We start from the raw sequence: 26,697 nt of genomic DNA, 5'->3' as shown, positions 1-26,697 counted from the left end.
ATTATTGTAAATAAATACAAAGTTACTTGTCTTATTTAATAATGTAAGCACACAATTAAAATGTTTGAAAGTAATATAAAATATTTTTTAATTATAAAATATCGTGTTTGTTTTTTACTTGTGCAGTATACTTACAATTAGTGTATTTTGATTTGTATTGTAGTTTTATTTTCTGGACCTAACAAAAACTTATTTTTTTCAGATTGAAGTTGATGTTCAATTTGGCTGATCTTCACAACGAATCAATCAAACTTGCCGAGGTTGTGGAAATAAATACCACTTGGTGAAGAATATTTTGGAACACTTAAAAGGTGTTGATTGTGAATATAGAAACTTATTTCAATGTGCTTTATGTCCACATTCGAGTAAAAGAAAATATAATTTAAAAATGCACATTTATACTAGACATTCGAAAAGTCATGGTGAACATTCAAATTGGGTGTAATGTAATGTTTGGTCACATTTTTTTCCTTATTTCTCATAAATTGTACTTATGTAATTATTTTACTGATTTGAAAAATAAATTTTTGTTGAAATATGTAAAAGAACTTTTATTTTATAAATTTATTTATGTAGCATAAATTATGTAAGTATTCTAGCTTTTTTAGCTTCTAGTTATACAGTATTATAATAACTTCATCTCAAACTAATTAGATTTTTCTTTCAGGTTTTAGAGGGTTCTGGAATATCCCACAGTCATCATCAGATTTGGATTTGCATGTCCTAATTGTGGAAAAAGATATAAAAACTTTGAATTATCAAAGGCTCATACGAAATTTGAATGTGGCAAAGATTTTCGATTCAAGTGTACCGAATTCCATTTACAAGCCTGAGAAAATACAATATAAAAAATGCATAAACTTTTCTCTGCATAATATTGTGGAATAATTTTAATTTATTTATCAATATTTTATTTATATTTATGTTTTAATAATTATTTTAGACTATTTAAGTATGAATTTTTAAAAACTAAATTTTATAAGTATTAAATTTTAATAGAATAATTTATATAATATTAAGCACGAAAATTACCATTGTGTTCTGTATGTATAAATTTTAAAAATAAATTATTTTTCAAAAAAAATCATCATTTCTAACGTTGATGACTATCTTGAAATGTTTGGTTTTTTGAGAATATTATGAACCTGAATGGGCAAAACGATGAAAAAAAATTGAAAATGGAAATCGGAATAGGCACCATGAGGGAAGAAATTGGATGCAATGTAGAAACTCATCGATGAGAATTATTTTTTACTGAAATTTGTAAAATGTTTAATAAAGAGATTATATGTTCTTTGTTTTTCTTGCTAGAATTAATAATATTTTTAGAAATTAGAAATGCTCACATGATCCTGTGATATAAAATAATATACAAAATTATGGTTGTGGTTAATGTGTAATAAGGTAAAAATTGTTATTTGTTAAAGTGTGTTCTATGAATTATTGATAACACTTAGTAGTATTATGTAAGTGTTTATTAAAATAATTTTATATAAATGTATGTATTTTGTGTTGAGCTTTGAACACGAACCCAATGGTAATAAAAAAAAAAACTTAATTATTTATTGTCAACGTTTCGGAACTTTGTACGTTCCATCTTCAGGACATCTGCCTAACTCAACTTTGTCACAAAATCATATTCCGAAGGAATAAAATTACTTCATTTCACACTACAACCAACACATAAATTCATCTATAAAAATATACTAAATTTCTAGAAACAAAAAGTGTTATCTTCTATCTAAGAAAAAATTATTAAAAACTAGTAGTACATGGCATCTTTCCTTACGGCAAATTGCTGCAACATTCCGTACCAAAATTTAAAATTATTTAAACTTTAATTTTTTTTGAAAATTTGAAAAAATGATTCTTGAGAATTTTAAAATTTTTGATAAAAATGGATTTTTTTTTTTTGAAATTTCGATGGTTGGTTTCAATGCAATCGCGCTGCGTAACTGCTTTAGAAACCAAACCCAAAGAAGTGTAAACAAAATTTGTACTTATTATTAAAATCCCTATACAATACCCTGATAATTTGATGTAAATATGTATATATTGATCACTCATTTATTATTTATATTTTTTTTTGATTCGTCTCTCATAAACTTTTTATGAATCTCCAAAACTGATATGATCCGTGTTCTCCAAATCGCCGACGAAAATTGTATTTGCACATACATACAGACACACACATACATCCATTTTTCTAATGTATGCCAAAATGTTCAGAGTTTTGAAACGTAAAGATATATACAAATTTCATTTTCGATTTTTTGGGGATTACTAAAACTTACCCTGCGGGAAGTTAACAAATTGAAACGTCTTTTACAAAAAAAGCTGTTTTTAGTGATAAACTAAGTGTTAGTGCATAATCAATCATGCAGTTGTTCTACAGATGGAATGTACATAGTTCCAAAATGTTGTTAATAAATAAAGCTTTTTTTAAAAAAATTTGGTTTTTTATTACTATTGGATTCCTTGTTTGAAGCTCAACATTTACAAATCCAAGTCAAAACTATCTAATATATCAATATGTATATATACATACATACATACTTGTCGTCTGTGTGAGTTTGTGCATGCTAAACAAAATGTTTATTTATATAATTATTTTATGACTTTTCAGTAATATTGCATTCATGCATTTACTATGATTAAATTTTGTTGGTGTTTGGTACGCGTTATTAACTATACTTAACTGCACTTATTTTCATTATTTTTTTTTTTCTAACATCTGCTTTGTTTCAGCCCTCGCAGCCAAGCCCCTGGTCGAACGCTGGTGGAACTTCGTAAGTCTTGCTCGCCGCGGCGTCACAGCAGCAGCCGTGCCTGACCTGGCGACTCTTGCTGCAGCAGGTGCTGGTGTTGGCTTCAACCCTTCTGCCGTGATGCGGAAACAGCGAGAACGCAGACACGGGGTAGTTACCGCCACTGGATCTGTGGTATACCCCTGCGAAAAATGCGGCAAAGTTTACAAGCACTCTGTCAGCAAAATCAGACATACCAAATTCGAATGTGGGATGGAACCTATGTTCAAGTGTCAGCATTGTCATTATGCTGCTCACCAGAAAAGCACTTTGAAGAACCATGTTATGAATAAGCATACGCGTTGAAAACAGTCGAATTTATTGTAATTACGTTGCTAATTATATAGCATGATTAATGAAATAATTTAATTGCAGAAATACAAGATAGGTGAATTGAAATAATTGTTATAAGACTATTTTATCAGAATTTCAAATAGATTCTTTTATGTTTTTTTATCTATTACATTTTTATTTTTATCTAATATTATTTTATTAAATAATAGGCATAATTTTACATTAGGTAGTATTGATGCGTTGTATGCTTTGGTATAATTTAAACCTTTCCACTCGGATGCCACCACTGCGGCGGCAAAATACAATAAATTTCCCAAATCGCGAGGGGAAAGGGTTAATATAACGTTTTCTAGAATATTCTCCTTTTATTCCATTTTTGCAAAATTAGCGGTTTTAGTCTCAATCAGTATCAAAATATATTTTATAAAAAAATTTACCAAAAATATAAGTGTATTAAAACAAGTATTAAATTGACAATATGTAACGGTCAATACTGGGATAAAATTGAAATTTTATGGTAACGCTATGTCACAGGTCTATCTTCGTATGAATAGGCATTAACAAACTGTCAAAAAGCTATGTGTTTGCTGTGCGATCAGGCGTTTTGCACATAAAACCTAACTTCACGCATGTGTTATCAAATAGATCTCTTATTGGTATTTGATTGTGCGTTTTGTAGGTTAGATTTTACGTGTAAAACGTCTGATCGCACAGCAAATACAAGGCTTTTAGACAGTTTGTTACTACCAACTCATACGAAGATAAACCCATAACTTTGCATTATCATAACATTTCTATTTCATCCAAAAATTGGCCCCGTATTGTTTTTATGGATTTTTATGTGTATGCTTTTCTGTATTTGTCTGCCATCAATGAGTTTACTCTTTTTTGTATCCATATTTTTATAAAATTTCGAATAATCAAATTGCAAGCATTAATAAATATATAAATGTTCAAAAAACAAATTTAAATAAATCTGTAATGTTGAAACTATTCACTTCAGGTCAATTTTTAGATAAAATGGAAGTATTATGTTACGGGTCTATAACCGTATGAATTGGTAGTCACAAACTGTCAAAATGCTATGTTTTTGCTGTTCAATTAAGCGTTTTACACTTAAAACCTAACCTCCAAAAGGCACAAACTTCAAAATATTTACTTTGGATGGACTTCACGTATAAAAGTGACAACAGAAAGTTGTGCTCATGATAAAATTGTTATTTGACATTTGTGCCTTTTGGAGGTTAGGTTTTATGTGTAAAACGCTCATCGAACAGCAAAGACATAGTTTTTTGCAGTTTGTGACTACCAACTCATACGATTATAGACCCGTAATATAACATTTCGAGGTTATCCAAAAATAGGCTCCTTACACTGATTTTTTAAGTAATATTTAGTTATTTTTCGTATCAGATTGAGATCTAAAATAATTATTACTTTGATAATCTTTAGTGTAAATTTTGTTTCATGTATTTTTACATTCCATGTTTAATTTAATTATAAGAGATTTTAATAGAAGTATTATTTTCATAACATTCTTGTATTAAGTATTAAATGTAATTTTGTACATAACAGTACAATGAATCTATTTTTATTTTTTATACCTTTCTAAATGTTATTATTGTAATTGTTAAAGAAAATTGTACCTGGACGTGTCAAATTTCCAATTAGTAAATTTAAATGAATATAAAGTATAAAATAATATTGAATTAAAGACAATATTGATAGTACAATATTGTACTTACAAAATTTAAAATGTGTCAAATTACTATAGTATTAAAAATGGGTTCAGGGATAAATAGTTTATTGTATAATTGTTATAGGTAAAATTAACATATTCCATGTGTTTTATATATAAATTGTTGTTTAAAATTGCTTGAAATTTATAAATGGAAAATATTGAATTTATAGCATAAGAATTGTAAGAATAAGCACAAAATTGAAATTTCTAATGAAACGATATACCTCAATAAATTTTCTCTATTTTACTGATATGAAATACTAAACATATCATTCCAATAATTAGAGAAATATATATTTCTTTAAAAAGTACACATAATCAAATTTCTGTAATTGAAATACCTCTAGATGTTGTTTATTGCCAAGATTTTTTAAGATCTCGGATGCTAGAATATAAGAATTGTTTTGTATTATTATATGACTAGGTTTGTCTTGGTCTTAGATTTAAGTATAAGCTCAGGTATAGATTTATTAAGGTTTAGGCTGAATAAGAACATACCATTATAAATAATTGTGACATTCCAATAGCATAAGTAAATCTTTTATTTGTATATTTACTTTAACATTCCATTAATTTAAGTTCTTAACCAATTAATTTTACATTATAAATGGGCATATTTTTTTAAATCGGTGAAAGTGTTATAAAATATTGTAATTGCATTAAACAGTAATTATTATTAATCAAAATCATTTAAAGTAAAAAATTATGATATATACTGACATGGACATCTATGATAAAACTTTATGAAATTTTAATTTAAATATTTCAGGCAATATTTATAAATTGTATACGCAGTGTGTAAGCCTCGGAAACATATGATTCGCGCGTTGAACTTGACCTACATCAAGTCTTGAATAAATATACACCTCTCCATATCAAAGAACGTTGAACTCTAGATTTATGATAACAAACCACGGAATATAAAACGATAGTAAGATTTATATATATATATATATATATATATATATATATTTCTTACTATTATTATTTCTTATTATTATTATTATTAACTCTGCCGGCTTCGGTGACAAAATGCATGCTAATTCTACAATTCGTGGAAGGGATAATAATATACACTTGGGTGCAGGAGAGTCCTAAGGCCAATTTATTGCCATGTATCAAATTTTCGGTTCCTAATTCACAACCTTCGAGAAGATAAAAAAATGGTCAGAATTAATTAATTCCATTGTTCACGAAAAATAGTCAAAAATAATATATCTTTATCTGGTTTTTCCCATGGTAAAATTGGCTGCTGCTACGGCTGTGATAAAATCATTTGTGGCGTAGCACATTTTCGGTTATAGTTTTGCATGTAGAAACGAGTAAATCTACAAATTTTAAGAGAATTTTGCCGTTACTCTGTTTGCGAAAAATAAACATATATAATATATCTTTGGTCTGCAGCTGCTACAACCCTACGACAGAGATAAAATGATATATCGCAAAGCATATATTTGTTTCTAGTTTAGCATGTAAAAACGAAAAAATCCACTAATTTCAAGGAAAATAAAAATATCAATAATGAACCAGTTGCTTTGTTCACGAAAAATAAATTTGTATAATATGTCATTTGTATGGGTTTCCCATTGTAAAAAGACAGCTGCTACGGAAGTGATAAAATCAAGTTTTTGATTCTAGTTTTGCACGTGGAAATGAGAAAATCTTGGAACTTCAAGAAGAATGAAAAAATATCATTTGCCGTAAATAACACATTGTTGACAAGAAATAAACATTTATAATATACCTTTTGATCTGGTTTTCCCATAGTAAAAAGGCAGCTGGTACGGAATTGCTAAAATGCAAATTTCGATTCTAGTCTAGCACGTAAAAACGAGAAAATCCACTATTTCAAGAAAAATGAAATTATTAATAATAAATCAGTTACTTTTTTGTAAAGAATTAACATGTATAATATATCATGTGCACCTAGTTTTCCTATGGCATAAAGCAGCTGCTATAGCAATTATAAAATGAAATTTTGGTTCCAGTTTTTCATGTGGAAACGAGATAGTACAATAATTTTAAGCAAATTAAAAATATCAATAATAAATCAGGTGCTTTAACGAAAAATGATCGTATATTATATTTTATTGGCCTGATTTATCTATCATTCAAAAGGCAGCTGCTACCCACTGATGAAATAATATATCGTGGAGCAAATTTTAACTTTTAGTTTTGTCAAATTTTAGTAAATTTTCACTTTTTTGGTCGTAAAAACGTAAATTCATGAATTTCAAAAATTTAAAAAATATCAGTCGTAGTACATTATTTGCATTGTTCACCGAAATAAAAATACTTTTGTTCGATTTTTCTTCTTTTCTCGTAACAAAGGCATCTGCTACGAGTGTAATAAAATAATATATAGTGTAGCACATTTTCGGTTGATGTTTTGAAAGTGAAAACGATGGTTTTATTAGGAATTTAGTTGCATCGTTCACTAAAAATGACATTGTGTAATATATATTTTGCCTAGTTTTCTATCACAGAAATCAGATGCTACGACAGTGATATAATGATATATCCTGTAGCATATCTCCCATTCCAGTTTCGTCAGTCAATGAAAAATTGATATATCAAGCGTGAAGTTAGCATTTTAGTTGCATCGTTTACTAAAAATAACTTTGTTTAATATATATTTGCACGTTTTTTCTATAATAAAAAGCAGCTGCTACGCCTTTGATATAATGATATATCCTTTAGCACAACTTCGGTTCTAGTTTTCTCAGTCAGTAATAAATTGCTACGCCAGTGATATAATGATATATTTTACATATTATTATTATATAATAGCACATTTTTTGTTCTAGTTTCGTCAGTCAGTGATAAATTGTAGCATGAAGTTTTGATCCAATGTTAATACTTTTATATTACTTACATATTAATAGTAATAGTATTTTTAAAACCTCAAAATGATAAATCGTGCATGAAGTTATGATATATCTTTGGTCCAGTGTTAAAAAATAAATAAATAAATAATATGTTTGGATATCTTACAAATTAAATAATAATATAATAATATTTTTAAATCTTCAATTTATAAGAAAGTCAAGAAACTGATTATCAAGACACTTATAAACATTTTTTCAAAAGCAACATTTTTTTATTATTTATCAATATTTATATATGACCTTCATAAAGTGATCATTCAACGCTGTCGTGAGAGTTTTTGTACCCCACATTGAAATATTTTAATAATTTCTATAAAAATAAATGATTGTTTTTTTTCTACTGTTTACTTTTGATTAAACAATATTTTCCCAATTCTTACAAATCATATTTTTCCAATTCGTACACGTAAATGTTTTTTAAATGTATATGTATATACAATGTTTAGAACCTGTGAAATTCATCGGCCTTGTACGCGCTTTCATTGGCAATGCTATCCACGTACTCGCGACCGTGACTCAGTTTCAGGCTTTGATAAAGGTCGCACGAATCAAGGTTAAGGTTAAACACACTGCGTATTTCGACACAACATTGAAATGCACAACAACATTGAAATTTTATAGAAATTGTACATTTTTTTCACACCATTACAGTAAAGACTCGAAAAACTTGAATAAAAAAATTCAAAAATCAACTGGATAATCCAGTCTTTACAGTTCGTGTTTAAACTGATAAGTATGATAATTGTATTGATTTAAATAGAAAGTGCTTATGTTATAACGGTATTTGTTTATATCATAATAAATGATTGTCAGGTAAACTAAATACCGACTTTTATTTTTTTAAATTAGTTTTTTGTATAATTATTAAAATTTTAGTTATCAGTATTGTATAAGCTTTTAAGGTATAAATGTGTCTACAAGAAGGATGGAAGAATGAATTTTGCAAGTTGCTTCGAGACAATTATGGTGTTTCAGTCTAATATACTATCCTAATGTTACCATGTATCTATTTCCCCTTACTAATATATTTTTCTTTTCCAGAAGAGCTTCTGAAAATGCAGTTAGACATGGGGTTTCCGAATCGACGAGGACGACCCTACAGTCAACTACGAAACCCTCCTAAACGTGTTTTTGTATGCGACAGATGCAACAAGGCCTATAGATACAGACAAGGGTTGCACGAACATAAAAAATACCGTTGCAATGCAACCCCCAGAAATTCAGATTCGACAATCAACCTAGATACATTTGCTGGGGATCAGCAGAATTCATTAGGGTTTTTATAATGTTTAGATCTAAAAAGACTGTTGTAAATTTCAAGGGTAAATTAAGTTCAAATGTGCAATAGATAATATGGTAATAGGATAATTTTTCCTTATATGAACTTATGTAAGATATTTTTGATTTTATTTATATTATAGTTTATAGGTATATTTATATTTTTAATTCGTCCGTTAATTTTATTGTAATGATTTATAGTAACGTATTTATATCCTGATCCATATATAGGGTAGGGCGGAGCACAAAGATCCAATTTGACTTTGAGCAATTATATTGCGAAAACCAAACTAAAAACACATATTAAACAAACAACCATCTGACTATGTTCAGTAAAATTCTCAACTAACTCATTATTGTAGAAATGTGTTTTTTGCTGGTTTTCAATAATTTGTCACCTGGTCGTTTTTACCTCGTAGGCGGGGTAAATTGGGACGGCCAGGTGGCAAACAGATGCAATAACTTATTTTTAATTTTACGAAATAATAACAACATTATTCAACCAATGCATAACATAAATTTTATGTGTAAATTTTTTACAGAGATAACACGGTATATAACCTTGATCTGGTATTTTGTCGAGTTGGAATAACTATTCATGTAATTTATTTTTTGTAAAATTGCTTTTTTAACTTAGTCTTTCATTTACTATTTTTCATTATTTACATCTTCGCCTGGGTAAAGGTTCTGTTGGTCCTTGTTACCCCATCCACGTGTAAGCTGTTATAGATGTTATACAAAAAAATATTGAATCTAACTTAAAACTTAAACTTAAAAATACATACATAAATACGTTATTTAATACTTGAAAATTATATGAATGTCTCGTAAACTAAACAACAGCGCTCACAACCGAACAAACTAACCACAAAAGAAAATACTTTTGTTATGGATTTTCAAACATTGCTGTTTATCTCTCGATAGTTAGATAGATGTGTTTCCCTCTACTTTTAAATATTGTTGTTAAAAAATTGTTAACATTACTTGTTTTGCGATATCGGTGGTGAGATTTTTTACCTGCGGACCTTTAAGCCCCGCCCTCCCCATATTTCTTTGTATATCTCAATAAAGTAATGAAAACTTTATATTGTTGCAAAATTTACTTCAAAAGTTGACTTCAAATTAGTATGAAATTTACTTTGCCTCATTTTTATCTCAAATAACTATTGCTTTATTCTACAATAAATCGTAAGAAAAAAGTTCAATTAAGCATGGTGCACACGACACCAGTATTTCTTGTAACATATTTTCTGTAAAATATGACTCCAGCATTTTATTATTTTATACTATTATTATTTTATGTAATTCTCATAAATATGAGATAACATAATCACATGAATTTATCATATTACATACATGTTTTATATTTACATTCCAATAAAATAGTTTCTTTGCACACGCTCTCCTTGCGATAAAAATTTGACAGAAAATATGTTACAAGAAATACTGGCGTCGTGTGCACCGGGCTTTAGATTAAGTTAAACTATTTCAGTATTTTTATAACAATATTTTCAATATATGAACTATCAATATTGATTGAAAACATGTCAAGTTTTTAATTGATCTGTTATTTATGGCTTCCTCTTAGTAATAATAATATGTATACATCATGAAATGTAAAAATTTCGATAAAGTAATAAATCGATGTTACTCATTATATGAACTGTACATAATTATATATAGAAAAAAAAATTAAATGCTGTGGATTATATTGGAATCATGCAATAACTCTCCTCATGCAACAAATGTTGTTGATATAATTTTAAGAATTGTTTTTATATAAAATAAGAATCTACATTACTTGTTGATAAATAATAATTAAAATGAGCAATAACATTAATAAATTTGTTCAAAAACTTAATATTGCTCTTACACTGAAACACGTTGTTTTGGTATTATTTTCCTTTATAATAATAATCATCAATATTTTAATATGTATTTTATTTAGATCTTTAAGCCTACCTTACTTTAGTTTTAACGCTTTTTAATTTCCTTTATAATTCTAAAATAAATTTATATAATTTTTATATTCATTGTATAAATTGTATATAAAATATATATGTATAGTAGGTACTTATAAATTCCTATACTTCTCCATATATGTAAATATGTAAATATATTATAATAATATGAAATGTTAAAAGATACATTGCTATTGTGGCAAATAAATATTGATCAATTACACGACTTTAGTATTTGGATGGCTCAGTAAATAAAGTATTAGTAAGTTAATTTATGACATCAAAAGCAGGATGGCGCAGAATTAAAAACCTTTTATTGGCTTCAGGTTGCAAATTTCACAAAACATCAATCATCCCTCATTTGTGGATTTTAAGGGGTTTGTTTTGAAAGTTATAGTTTTCATTCTACTAACATGTCTTTTGTTTTTTTTTCAGGTTTCCAAATGGTAGTCTTCAAACCCTACCAATGTCCAGATTGTGGGAATTGCTTTGCATCTCGTCAAAGTCGTTATATGCATAAAAAATTCAAATGCGGAAAAGAAACCGGCGAATTTTCCTGTGATTTATGCGATTATCGTGCCTTTTTTAAAGGAAACCTCAAAAAGCACTTAATCTCTGTACATCACACTGATAAGCAGAATAATTAAAAATAATATGAAACCGACAATAATATTCCTATTGCCATATTTTAACCCTTTCCTCTCGCTGCGTGTTAATACATACCACGTTATTCAATCGTATTTTATACTTCGAATGAATTAAATTTACTTATTCTCATTGAAATAAATTAGTGATAATTAAGTCTGGTGCTTCGTAGTATTTATCTAACTAATGTAAATTGAAGCATTACCTACATTTACCATTGGAATATATATTTGTTATAGTTGTAAGAATATGACATACTAATAAATTTGCTGTATTTTTTTCAATTTCTGATGGTATAATCAAATGCCTTAGTAATAAAAGATGTAGAATATGCATTGCCGTCCAAAGAAAACATTTTGTTAAGAAACTGAATAATAATCTTCTGAAAAGAACTGTTAAAATTATATAAGTAGTCTATTATAGTAGACTATTTTTTTTAAAACTATATATACATAAATATATTTATAGCATATTATACAATTACTTACTATCCAATGCATTGTAATAAAATATAAATTTAATTAATATTGTACAGTTTTAAGAATAAAATATGTATCAATTTAGCAAAGAAAGACACACTAAATAAAAAAATTAATACAAAAAAAAACAAACAATTTAAACCAAATACAATATTGGGTTAGATTTTTTAATACAATAATAAATTAGAAATTTTAACTTATTTCTCATAAGTTAAGAGTAATCTTTATTAGAGTTTATCCGCTATTCAAACTCTATTAGTGCTTTTCTAGCCTGAAATATTAGCATGCTTGGTTTAAAATGTTAGGACACATTTGTTCTTGAAACTGTATAATCTTATATAAATTTATATTTTAACCCTTTTCACTCGCGAATTGTAAAGATAGTACGTATTTTGTCGTCGAAGTGGTGGCATCCGGGTGGAACGGGTTAAGTTTGTGTATATATAAAAATAGAAAGAAGAAAAATATTTTTAACAGATTTCTAATTATATTGAAACGTATCTATTACTAAGAAACATGGATTCCTGTACAGTGTTTACATTAATATTATCAAAAAGTATATTTTTGTTGAGCATTGTTGTGTTTATACACTTTACTTGTAAAATTGTTATGTTAAACAAAATGTAATGCTTTTATGTAATGGAGTAATTCATATTACAGTAAGTAATATACACTGTATATAAACTCATCGGATGATTTAAATTTTTCATAATTATGTGCATGGTTTCATTCTAAAATTATGTAGTTATGTACAATTCAAGGTTTGAAATCCACTGACACTAAATTTATTTTTATGTCACATTATTTTTCTTATTTTCCAGCACATATGCATATTAATGAATTACAGGTATATTCAAGAAATATTTGTTTTGGGTTGATTTTCTTATATGAATTTTATAAAATAAAGTTAATTAAATTTAATAATATTTGAACATATATAGTTGGAATTTATCTATACATTATGATTGTAAACTTATTAAAATAAATTATATATTCTGTCATCATTGCATTTGTGCATTGTCCTGATTGCATCATGATTGTAGTGGCCGTCATTCAGCATTTTGAGATAAATCATTCTGGGAGAATCACATAATAAGATGGTGTGTCGTACAACATAACCAAATTAATCACTAATTTATATATTTCTTTTTTTTAGATAAAACTGCTGTACTAAGTGGACTCTTCAATGATGCCCCATATACATGTAGCAACTGCCAGAAAGTCTACAGATACAAAAAGACATTATTACTTCATTTGCGTTACGAATGTGGCAAAGAACCTCAATTTCAATGTCCATATTGTTTTTATAAGTGCCATCAGAAAGGAAATTTATTAACTCATATGAAAACTTGTAAAGTCAGGAGAAGAATTGTACAACATGAAACGTCTCCTTGAGAATCTATTCTTTACTCCATAGTAAAAATCTCTTAGCTGAATTAAATTAATAGGATTGTTAATACTAACTATATTTTTACCTTTCATATCTACAATTTTCATATTAGTTTTTGATTGCCCAAATATCTTGATCGCCAAACTTTTATACGAAGGTTTGAGCATATTCTCAAAGATAAACATTAAATAAATCAACAACATATTAAGTTTTGATTGATTTTTATAATTTAAGGCACTTAGCTTAGATACCTATCAAATAAGGTTTTTTATATTTCAAAGTACAAATAAAATATATCGTTTATCATAATCTAAAACTGTTTCGTATGATATATTGTGCTTACGAATTTAACATAATGCAATCTATATTATCAATAAAACAGCTACAATTAATAGATCAAGATATTGCTTATTGTTAGATTTTATGTTTTTTTTTAATAATATTAAATTTGTTTTTTTTTATTGTACTATAAACTGCTATGATTATGAATGGTTTATGATATAATTTAATTATAAATTAGCCATGTTTTAAGAAAAATCATTGTGAATTTTATAAAATTTTATGTGGTTTTTCATATAAATCTGTAATGTTATGAAATAAAGATATATTATTTGTGATGTATAATTTCTCAATATTATATAAATAAAATAGGATATAGTATGAATATATATATATAATATATATATATATATATATATATATATATATATATATTAATATGTAGGCTGGCCCTATCATGTACTAGTTTTAATTTTGATTTTTTATTATTTTTTTATTTTTTATTTTTACAAAATATTCTAGATTTACAAGCAAGAAATTTGCCACATGTTCACATCCTACTCAAAAAAGAAGGTCCGTCTACTAAAGTTAGAAAATATTGCAAAGGATGTTATGCCAAGAAAGTACGTGGAGAATTGCCAAAAACTCGAATAAAGAAAGTTGTCACATTCTGCTCGACCTGTCGAAATCAGCCACATTATTGCTTGGATTGTTTTAATAAAGCACATTCTTAAATATTTTTAATCATCGCATTTTATTAGTTGTAGGAACTTATCTTACTATCATTTTATTTGTTCCTGAATAAATATGAATAAATGGTCCTGCCCATCAGTGAACAGCCTGATTTTTAACTGATATACTACATACGGTGTTTGAATTTCAAAATCAGTTCAGGATTATTTGCGAAAATTTGATCGAAAAATGTAGCACCTTATTTCTAATTCTAGAGAAACTAACGCGAGTCCTCTTATTTTTGGGTCAATATACGGTACATCGAAATTCATTTTAGAGGTATGGTTTCTTCGGCAAAGTATCTTATTTTGATCCCTAGTATCCGAAATTCACATGTGCTTAAGAAATTTTTTTGACCCATAAAATCGACCCACTCTACTAATGTATACGTATCGGGAAGTTAATGCTACTTGCCTTGGAGGTGTTGATTGATCACGTGATCGATTTTTAGGGATATTGTGATTTTTAAAATTACTCACCTTCTCCATACTTTATTGTGTTTTTTTATCTCTCTATATTCTCTTTGTGATTTTTTGTCAAAACCGCCCATTTTCCCTTTCTAATCTTTACGTGATTAATATTCGGCCCATAACGCTACTTACAACAAGTTATATTCTTTATATCATATATTTTGTGAAATTTCCAATTTAAAATTCACCGCCTTATGAATTTACCTTTATATTTGAACGTGAACTTGAAAAATTTTACTTTCATTTTAGAGCTTTTGTGATTTTTCAAATTACTCACCCTCCCCATACTTTAGTGATACCCTCGCGGAACCAATTTCACGTGTATTTTTAGTACTTAGGAAAATCGTAAATTTTTGGAAAAATTTTGAAAACTTGGGTTTTTTTTACTCTCCACGTTTTCTTTGTGAATTTTTGTCAAAACCGCCCTCCACCCCTTCTAAGCTTTACGTGATTAATATTCGTCCCCTAACACTGCTTACAACTAGTTATATTCTTCATATTGATATTTTGTGAAATCTTTAATTTAAAATTTACCGCCATATAAATTAATCTTTACATTAGAAAGTGAACTTCGAAAATTTTACCTTCGATATAAGCAATTGACTATTTTATCTAAATAACTGAATCTCAATTTTTATTGATAAAGTCGATTATGTATACCCATCGGAAAGTTAATGCAATTTAATTGCCTTAATGGGGTGTTGATTGATCACGTGATCGATTTTTAGGGATTTTGGGATTTTTTAAATTACTCACACTCCACTTACTTTAGTGATACCCTCCCCGAACCAATTTTACGTGCATGTTTGGTACCTACAAAAATCGTAAAATTTTGGAAAATCTTTGAAAACTGTTTTTTTTTATCTTTCGACATTCTTTTTGTAATTTGTTGTGAGTTTTTGTCAAAATCTCACACCTCCCCCCCTTCTTAAGCTTTTCGCTATAAATAAAATAATAATAAGCGTTATAATAATATAAGAACTAGCTATATTTTTCATATTATATATTTTGTGAAATCTTCAATTTAAAATTTACCGCCTAATAAATTTACATTTCCTTTTGGACGCGAACTTCGCGCCTTTTCTAATTGTAAACTTCAGTCAGCTGTTTTTCCTCGCACACAACCAACGCTATGTTGTTCATACGATGCGTACGACATTAAGTTTTAAGTTGGTGTGCGTGTACGTGCGTTTAGGTTATGTTCATTATGCTAGTTTTGGTGGGATTATGTGTATAATAATTATTATTTTAATATATTTTTATTATAGTTCTAAAGTTTGTGCTATTTTAATTAAGTGCCGTTATTCATTGTATATTTGTATAAAGTTTAATAAAATTTGTTGAAAATAAACTGTTTTTATACAAACAATAAGTTCATCAAGACAGTTATTTTGGTTTGACAACCATCATTCTAATATTGTCTAGGACAACCATCATTCGAGAGAATAATGAAATTACTGAATTGTTTTCAGCACTGAACTGGAATTGTACCTGAATTCGTAAATACAATTAATATATTGTTAAAATATCCACAGCTACTTATTTAAAATCTCTTGTTTTTCTTGCACTATAATCTGCAATCCTGTATGCTTTATGATATGATTTAATTATAAATGAACCATGCTGTAAAAATATTTGTTTTGTTGTTTCTAATTCGTATATAACATGATAATGTATAATATCACATAAACTTACTTATTGTATAATATCACATAAATTTATTTCTTACTACAGATTTTTTTTCCAGGTCGAGTGTCTTTTGATACACCAATATTATATATATATATATATATATATATATATATATATATATATATATATATATATGTATATAATATATGTAATATCTATAGAATGTTCAGTATGATTCACTTTCTTTTTTCATATATAGTGTATCGCTTGCAAAAATTAGCTTCTGCAATACATTAGAGATTACATATCGAATAATCTGAAATACTACAAGCTGTAATAATCATTAATGATTTATGATTATATTATACAATTATGAATGGACCATGTTGTAAAAATATTTGTCTTGTTTCTAATTCGTATATAATGATAATGCATTATATCATATAAACTGAATCTATTTCTTACTACAGATCTTTTTTACAGGTTGAGCGTATTTTGATACACTAATATTATATTTATATATTCATGATTATTTTGAGATGATTATTCAGGATGATTAATTTTTTCCTTCCATATATAGTTGCTTGCAATAACAAGCTGTTGTAATAATTGCAATACATTAGACATTATATATCAAATAATCCGTAATACTATAATCTGCAAGAATCATTAATGATATATGATTTAATTATTAATGAATCATATTGTAAACAACAAAGTATTTGTTTTGTCGTTTCTAATGTATATGTAACATAATAATGTATAACATCACATAAACTATATCAATATTACAAATTTACATTTTACATTACATATATATATATATATATATATATATATATATTGAAATATTCATCATGATTCTCCTTCGTCTCTCACGTATAGTTTATTGCTTGCAAAAATTAGCTGTTGCAATAATTGCAATACATTAGATATTACATATCAAATAATCTGAAATAACATAATCTACAATAATCATTAATGATTTATGATTATATGATTTGTTCAGTAATAAACCATCTTGTACAATTGTTTAAAATATAATATAATATAATTTCTCGTTTATAATTTATATGTAACATGATAATGTATAGCATTGTATAAACTTCAATTATTTCTTATTACAGATCCTGTTTTTCTAGGTCAAATGTATTTTGGTACACCAATATTATATTATGTATATATATATATATATAGCTGTGTAATTTAAATATTCAAGATGATTTACCTTTTCTGTAATATTTAATTTGTATCGAATAATCTGAAATTCTATAATCTGCAAAAATCATTAATGATTTATGATTATATTATTCAATTATTAATGAACCATGTTGTAAAAATATTTGTTCTGTTGTTTCTAATTTATATGTACGTAATGATGGTAATATCATAATAACTTTATTTGTTACTATATGTCTTTTTCTTTTTCAGGTCGTGTGAATCTAGAAACATCAATGTTATATTATACATTAAACTAATATATATATATATATATATATATATATATATATATACACTTTAATTATTCAGGATGGATGCACTTCTCCTTCTCATATAGAGTTATATTTATTATCCAACAATCCAAAAAAATTTAATCGATATTCTTTTCTATATTGATTCAGTTTTTCATTTTCAGTATAACATATTCCAATCCAATTATTTAATGCTACAGCTCACTGTATCATAATTTTGATTTGCCCAATTACTTTACAATTAACACCTTATTTTATTTCTGTTTTAGCAATTTCTCGATATGGATTTCCAGCTCCGCCTCAATCAAATCATGATGGTGTGTATCATATATGTCCACAATGCTCTCGATCTTACAAATATAGTTGGAACCTGACTAAGCATTTGAAATATGAATGTGGAAAAATGCCACAATTCAAATGTGATCGGTGTGGACACAGATTTCATCAGAAAGGGAATATGAAAGCTCATATGAGAAGTTGTATGGGCAAAAATAAATTCTCGCAGGTTACTCAATAGATTTGGTTTGATTTGACATAAATTGGCAGACATCAGAATTTTTTAAAAGAGTATTATATGAACAAATTATGTGTATATTTTATTAACGAGCTGAGACAACTTTAAATCATCTCTTACCTTAATTTGTAGCAAATTGTAACAATATAATAAAACACTGAATGTATTGATGATATTAATATTTAATATCGTTTATTCCTCAAATTTTAATGAGTCCATTTAATTTATTCAGAATGGAAAATATGTATCTGCTTATTTCCAAACAATTATGAATCACAACAGCTAATCATATAAATTTATTTTCTAAGTAATTATTGCAAGTGAGCTATAACTTGTTTATGAAATGAACAATTGTTACTTGCTTTATTATTATCTAACTAATTAATTATGAATAAGATTATTTGAAATATGTTTATCAGAAGATTTTATATATTTATATATAAATATTTGTATATAGAAATTGATATGTATAATCTAGAGAGATAGCAGAATTAATATAATTATTAACTATGACTAAGTTTATTTACAGAATATTATATATGGTATCATACTATAGTCTTGTCCATAAAGTGATAATAACATGACTACTATTATAAAATATATGTACAGTAAAGCCTAAATAATTTGAATACTGACATTTATCACAATGTGATATGCCACAGGTATGAATATTTGAATGTTCTAAATTGTTCGAATATATTGCAACACTGGAATATAAATAATCAAAGTGTGTGCATTAAGTAGTCAGGTTTATTGAGTTATTCAGACTTTACTTTTTTTAAATTATGATATTTTATATTTTGATCTAAAATTTAATATTTATCTACCGTCAATATTGATATGTTTGAATCTGCATTTGTACTTTTGTGTTCAGATATGAGATAAATAAAATTAATGCGATTGACATTACTAATTTTTTATTGGTTGTATGGTAATGTAGTTACTTTTATAGTTTTGCATGATGATTTTTTTTATTATTTTCTTAATCTAATTTTCATAATAATTTCCAGAAGTCTTGGAATGCTTCACAACTCCCAAAAATGACAGAAAAATAAACGGTTTGGGATCAGCTTTCCTCATGATACCACATTCTGTATACCTTGATTATAAATCTGATGGTGATGCTAAGACAAAAATTGATCAAGTTCCATCACCCTGTCCCATTGCCAGAAGAACCAGAGGTGCCAAGCGTGCTAGCTTATTGGAAGAAGATGTTAAGCCTTGTGTTGAAGTGAATGGTTTCCTGAAGGATATTAGTAACGGCAATAATTTATGTGTAGCAGCGGAAGCAAAACTGAAACAAAAATCTCCAGGAAAAACAACACCAAGAAGTCTTAACGCTGTTGCACAAAATGAAAATTCAACCTCGATCGCGAAAACTGAAAGTAATCATACAATAGATAGATCTGAGGTCTCATCAACGCCAGTTAAGGTTCAAAAAGTTTTTTGTTCCATTTGCCTACAAGAGCTTGCAACACATTATACACTCATGCGACATTTGAGAGCAAAACATCCCAATTCGGAAATAGTATCCTCCTTTAAGAAAAATTTCGAAGGTTCCAAAGTCAAGAAGCGAGCTAAAAAAGCCAAGAATTTGGTTAATGTTGCAAAAATTGCTATGCAATCCGTTAAGAAGAATTTGGCTAAACCAAAACAATTGAACATTGATGTTGAAGCTAATTTAAAGGCTGAAAATAATACCGATGTGAAACAAGAAAATATGAATACCAATGTTGAATTATACACACTTAATAACAATATTGGAGGTAGGAAGTTGAATAAGCATAATATCCCAAAACTTAGGAAAAAAGTTGCACCCAAGACTGAAGAAACTTCTAACCTAAACAATATACCCATCACTTGCAAAACTGAATGATTTATACGTTTTTTTCATTGATGGAGATCGATTCTTTTAATCATTTAATTTATTTGTAATGTATGAAATAATAGTTTTCATTCATATTGTATTTAATATTATTTATTTAGTGTCATTTATTAAGTTGAAAAGTAGTTATGTTTTTAATAATTATGTGTGCCTTTTTTAGAATTAGTTTATATTTAGAAAATAGAAACTTTGATTAACAAGTTTGAAGTGGGCATTATAAGTTTATAAAGTGCCTCCGTTCAAGTTATTTTTCTAAATACCTGCAAACTTTGTATTGTTACTCATATTAAATATCAACTTTACCTGTCTATTCTTAAAGTTCTGTTTAATAAATATAAAGTGGTCATTAAATTTAATTTGAAAAAGTTTATGAAGTGCCTTGTTTAAGTTTTGTTCTAAATTACTACAAAAATTATACACGTACTGTATTAAATATTAACTTTAAATGTTAATTTGTAAAGTTCTGTTATAAAATATATTTAATATTTATTTTTGTAGTACATCATATAATCCATGGTTATTTATGTTTATAATTAATAATTATTTATTCCTCATTTGTGCCAATATTCATGAAATACATATAGATATAATTTAAGTTTCAATAACATATATATTGTTTTTATTTTATTGATGTTTTAACAGCGATCAGAACTTAAGGGTGTTCTGATGATTTTGCTACACTTCGTGTCTTTAACGATTTTTCAGAAAGCAGCCCAACGGTTGGCCTAATTATATTTGACAGACTTCTGTTATACATTCTTGTAATTTTTTTTATTATATATACTATATATATATATATATATATATATATATATAATAAATGCTAGTCTGCCCGAAGGCAGGTACATGATGCATTTATAAATAATCATACATATAAAAGTTAATAATCTACTACTCGTAATTTGTTACATTATTAATATATTTTTCTTGTACATTTACTTAATTTTTGTTGATTTTTTTTGTTAAATGTGTGGACTTTGTATATAAAACAATAAATTGCAATGAGTAGTGAAGGTTCCAAAAAGCGATTCTATTTTTAACCAGTTTTGTCTTTTACTTTCAGGTTTCGTGAGGCTGAGTGTTAAAAAAAATAAAATATTTTATGATAAAAATAACTTTCTACAAATGATTTCCGATACTTCGATCGCCACCAATCAAGTGGTAATGCACCATTGTGACAAATGCACCAGGCGATACAAGAATCGTGAACACCTGACCAGGCACCAGCGTTACGAATGCGGCAAAGAACCGCAATTTAAATGCCCATATTGCCCTCATAAGTGCCATCATAAATGTAATTTACAAGACCACATACAGAGAAGACATAGTGGAAATAATGTTCAATATAAATATTTTAAATTGTAGATGGTTATGATTTGAAATACAGCGTTTGGTATTTATTAACTTCCCGAAGAATATTGAAGCCTGAAAATCCGACTTGCTAATTTTAAGTTTTCTCCATATTTCAAGTCGTTCTGAATTGATCGATATCGAAAGTAGAGAAAGCATGTGTGGAAAGCGGAAATTCGAGCTAAGATCGAAGTTTTCTCAAAAAAGTCTGTACCGATTTTAAAATTTCAAAATCCATTCGATTAAATTCGATAACGACTCGGGTTGATTAGTTTTCCGAGACGAATGAATTTTTTTTATATCAGTACGGTAGCTATAAATCTGATTTTTTTTATCAAGTTGATTATTACGTATCGAGAAGTTTATGCAACTAGATTTGAGCAAAATGCCACTTAAACTGGTTTAATTACAGAAAAAGAAGTCAAACTGCTCGAACATGTCGTCTTAGAAACAAATGTAAGGCAAATAATTAGATTTAATATTAATGTTTATGAACAATCAAAATGTTATATAAATTTTAAACAATTTTGATGTTTTTAAACATTTAATTTAATATCGAATTGTAAATAATAAATTAAATTTAAATTAATTGTAAATTGTGAGTAATAATTTTTTAGATTTAATTTCAAATGTTTAAACAATCAAATGTTATTGTTTCAAAATATTTCAAATATTTTGAATAATTTAAAATTGCGAATTATGAACTTCTTAAAAATGTAGATTTTTAAAAAGTTAGATTTTTTTCTTAAATATTTTTAGTAAATTTTTAATAATGAATGAATATTTTAGTAAAATTATGATAAACACACTGCAATAATCAATATTATTTGTTTCAGTAATAGTTCAAAAATATTTTGTATATATTGTATAAGAATATAATATTAAGAACTTGTAATATTACAGCCAAAAGTCCAAGTTTGTTTTTAAACTAGTTATAATTAATTAATTATGTCTTTACACGTAAAAGTTTTTATTCAAGTAAAAAAAATCGATTTTTTTACTTAAATAGTTAAACCCGTTGACTTCAGATGTGTTTTATAAAACGTTGGAAATGATATATATATATATATATATATATATATATATATATATATATATATTATATTTATATATATATATATATATATACTATTAGATCTAATAAAATGACAGCATTAAAACTGATAACGCCATATATTAAGACCCAAAAATAATCAAAAATAAAACGCATAATTTATTATCGTTTTTAAGCCAACACAGAGTCTATAAATGTGTTCTTCGAATATATTGTATAATATTATTTTAGATTAATTGTTCGTAATGTATGATGTGTATATATGTATATATATTTAAGAAATATGCTTAAGTTTTAAATTTAATAAAGTATCGTGTCTTCAAATTTATGTATTAATTTTGTACTTGGTATTCACATTTCATTGGTTTTAAATCAAATTTATTTTAAATAACATAATTTTTCCTCAAACATTGTAAATATGCTACACACTTTAGTAGGAGTTCAATTCGGCATCAGTTGACCAATATAAGTTGCATCAATTACATTGACTAATCTATTTTTTTCCATTTGCAGGTGGCTAAGATATAATCAATCGATCAAGAGCAATATACATTATTAATCGTCGATGTTGAGTTAAAACTTATTAATAACACAATTCTTCCTTATTTCTGTTCCCAGATTCGTTCTACTGGATGGAAAATTTGGCTTGGCAAACTCGAAATGTACTTTTCGGCGGCCAACGGTCTGCATTGGACCGCGTCCATCATTGTAACGCTTGCACCAGGTCATACAAGTACCGCACGCACCTGCTGAGACACCAGAGGTTCGAATGTGGCAAAGAACCCCAATTTCAATGTGGGCACTGTTCTTACAAGTGTCACCAGAAAGATAATTTGACGGCACATGTTAGGCGAAAACATGCTAACGATGTCAGGACTGGTTGTCAGTAGACGGAATATAATTTAGAGATATTAGGGATGATCAAAAAATTCTCAACTGAGAAAAATATAACTTTTTAACGATATATTTTAAATTGTGAGTTGATTTCAGCAATTAACAAGTCGACTGATTTTATTAAAAAATATTTTACAGGGTTTCGAGTAAATTATGTAGGGAAGTGCGGGGTACAAAGAAAGGTCCTATAGTCCAGTCATTTAAGCTTAAATTAGGTAAGAGTTCGAGATACCTAGCTGTGCGTCTGTAAATACCCTAAAATAGCAGCCTAAAAGTTGTCTCAAATCTGCATATGGCACGCACATCTTATCATATGTAGGCTGTCCACTTATCTTACCTCTATGGGCGGGGTAAAAAGGCACAGCTAGGGAGAAAACACATTCATCGACTTTTTCTAATTTTAAGTGGATTTTACGAAATAACAGATACATTATTTAACCAATGTGATAGACATATTGAAACATTTGTTACAAAGATTTTATTGTGTATAACCTTGATCTGGTATTTCGAGAAAAAAATTTAACATGCATTCGACTAGAAGAATTAATTTAATTTATCTTTTTTCTAACTTCCCGCACAGTAGTTATAATAATTGGCCGAAAATCGAAAATGAAAATTTTTGCATATCTTCACGTTTTGAAGGTTTCTGAACATTTTGGCATACCTCAGAAAAAATGGATGTGTGTGTGTGAGTGTTTTGTATGTCCGCATTTTTTCGTCCACGTTTTCGGGCGCACGGATCAACCGATTTGAATGGTTCAAAAAACATTCGATTTCTATTGATAGGGAGATGTGCTGATTAGCTGGCACGATGCCATACACCACAAGTTTAAATTGCTTTTTTAACCTAATTTCCTTCTTTATTTTCTATTTTTTATAGTTTACACCTTTGCTAATGTAATGGTTTAGTTGCAAAAATAACAATTCATCTTTTACCTCATAAACTAATTACCAGAACTCTAAACCAAAAAAAAAATTTCTGGAATAGATATTGATATAATTCCGTTTATCTTCTGATCGTAAGAATAATGAAGATGGCTGGTTACACATCTTTTGCCTTTAATTTAAAATAGTATCACTATTTATTTTACTTTGTAATTTAAAGTATTATCACTAAAAATTCTATTCTTTGCTTATTTTTAAGATATTGGTAGTGGACTTTTTACCCTTGGTCTTTATGCCTCGCTCTATCCTACTATGACTTGGACTTGTTCTTGAAAATATTCTTTTATTAATGAGAAGTTGTGAAATTAAAAATATTAATCGATTATAATATGGTATATAAGTAAATTTTGTTATTTTGTTGCAATTGTTAGAAATTTATCAAAAAATATTTTAAGGTTATTGTATTGTATTGTAAATTTAAAGGTTTATTTAAGTTTTAATTGATATTATTAAATAATGTGCAAAAACCGTTTGTGTTTATGTAAGTTTGAATTAATAGCTTTAAATGATTGGTTTCATATATAATATAGGTACTAAACCACATAAAGTTATTAATTCTAAATTACAAGAAAACAATGTTTTTCACATATTTGATACCGATTAAAATTTAAGTAAACCTTTAACAATCTAATTCGATGCTTTTAGATATTATTTGATAATTTTCTAACAATGATAATGGACGGGATTTGAATAATGCTGATAATTGAATGATTTCGTTATTTTAATATTGAAGATAATAAGTATTTTTACCAATGAGTAGTTGCAAAATTAATAAAAATATTTTGTTATACATACTATATATGGTGAAAATTTGTTGTGTTTTTGTTATCATTTTGTTACCATTATTAGATAATTATCTAAAAATATCTGAAAGCATGTTATTAGATTGTTAAAGATTTAGTTGATTTATTAATTGATATGTAAAAATGTAATATGTAAAAACCATTTGAATTCTTGTAATATTGAAATATGGTTTAGTACATTATATATATGTATTTACCATTTATATACACTCGGACTATATAGGTGTGTTCAAAAAGTACCCGGAATTTTCGTTTTTTCAAAAAAATATTTATTTATTCGTCTACATTAATGTGGTCCCCTTCAAAGTAGTCCCCCCCAGATATAATACACTTATGCCAGCGTTTTTTCCAATTTTCGAAGCACCCTTGATATTCACTTTTTGATATGTCTTTGAGCACTCTCAGCGATTTATATTTAAACAATATAATATATGCGGTGCTTAAAAATTATATTGTGATTGAAGCAATATATAAATAGACAATAGATGTGATTAGTAAATATTTTATATCGAATATTAGATGCTATTATTATATCGAATATTAGTACTATTATTTTTAAAAGATGCTTTTTATATAACCAGCCAAATTTTATAACATTTATATATTTATAGTATGTGAGACTTTTATATTTTTAAATAAAATGAAATATTGATATATTGATCATTTATTATTATTCTTAAAGTTTATATTATATTCGAATTCATATTTGCCTTCGTTTGTATGAAGATATTAAATTAAGTGTAGGTATTTAAATTTTCATTTACATGAAAATATGGTATTAAGTTTACCAGTAGTATTTACATTTATGTGGCTTCAGATGTACTGGAACTTACAACTATCTTTTAATATTTGATTATTATTATTTTGTTGAATATTACTAATATTGCTGAAGTGTTTGTCTATTTCCAGATATTATTTATCGGTCGTCTTGGAATCCATGGGAAAATAGGACAACAGCAGAATTGACTGCCAACGGCAAACATGTATGTGCAGGTTGTTTGAAGGAGTACAAGTATCGTTCCCATATGCTGCGACATCAAAAATACGAATGCGGCAAGGAACGAAATATGCAATGCACATATTGTTCATATAAATGTCATAGAAAGTGCGCTTTGACTTCACATATTGCACGAATGCACAAACATGTTGATATTGTCGATGGAATTGAACCCTATTATGAATAA

General features: G+C 27.1%; 2 protein-coding genes across 2 annotated transcripts in view; both read left to right on the top strand.

Moving 5' to 3' along the window:
- The window catches only part of LOC113388303 (zinc finger protein 91-like), a 43,588-nt gene extending 31,972 nt beyond the window's left edge, over positions 1 to 11,616 (top strand). The window contains exons 17-19 of the mRNA XM_026625699.1: positions 312 to 422; positions 2,749 to 3,108; positions 11,405 to 11,616. Of these exons, the coding sequence (XP_026481484.1) occupies positions 312 to 422; positions 2,749 to 3,108; positions 11,405 to 11,616 (683 nt within the window). The remainder of the gene's footprint in view (positions 1 to 311; positions 423 to 2,748; positions 3,109 to 11,404) is intronic.
- Positions 11,617 to 13,190: 1,574 nt separating this feature from the next.
- LOC113388302 (zinc finger protein 667-like) lies at positions 13,191 to 26,697 on the top strand. Its single transcript, XM_026625698.1, has 9 exons — positions 13,191 to 13,200; positions 13,250 to 13,449; positions 14,285 to 14,385; positions 18,028 to 18,032; positions 18,338 to 18,544; positions 19,593 to 20,348; positions 21,531 to 21,761; positions 23,490 to 23,753; positions 26,423 to 26,697. Exons 1-9 carry the CDS (start codon positions 13,191 to 13,193, stop codon positions 26,695 to 26,697), a joined length of 2,049 nt encoding a protein of 682 aa, XP_026481483.1.

The sequence above is a fragment of the Ctenocephalides felis genome, unplaced genomic scaffold (assembly GCF_003426905.1).
Source record: "Ctenocephalides felis isolate EL2017-DRISC unplaced genomic scaffold, ASM342690v1 CF-g0.4_SCAFFOLD_03572, whole genome shotgun sequence".
NCBI classification, from domain to species: domain Eukaryota; kingdom Metazoa; phylum Arthropoda; class Insecta; order Siphonaptera; family Pulicidae; genus Ctenocephalides; species Ctenocephalides felis.
Note: the sequence above shows the minus strand (reverse complement) of the source record. Positions and strands in the feature narration are given on the sequence as shown.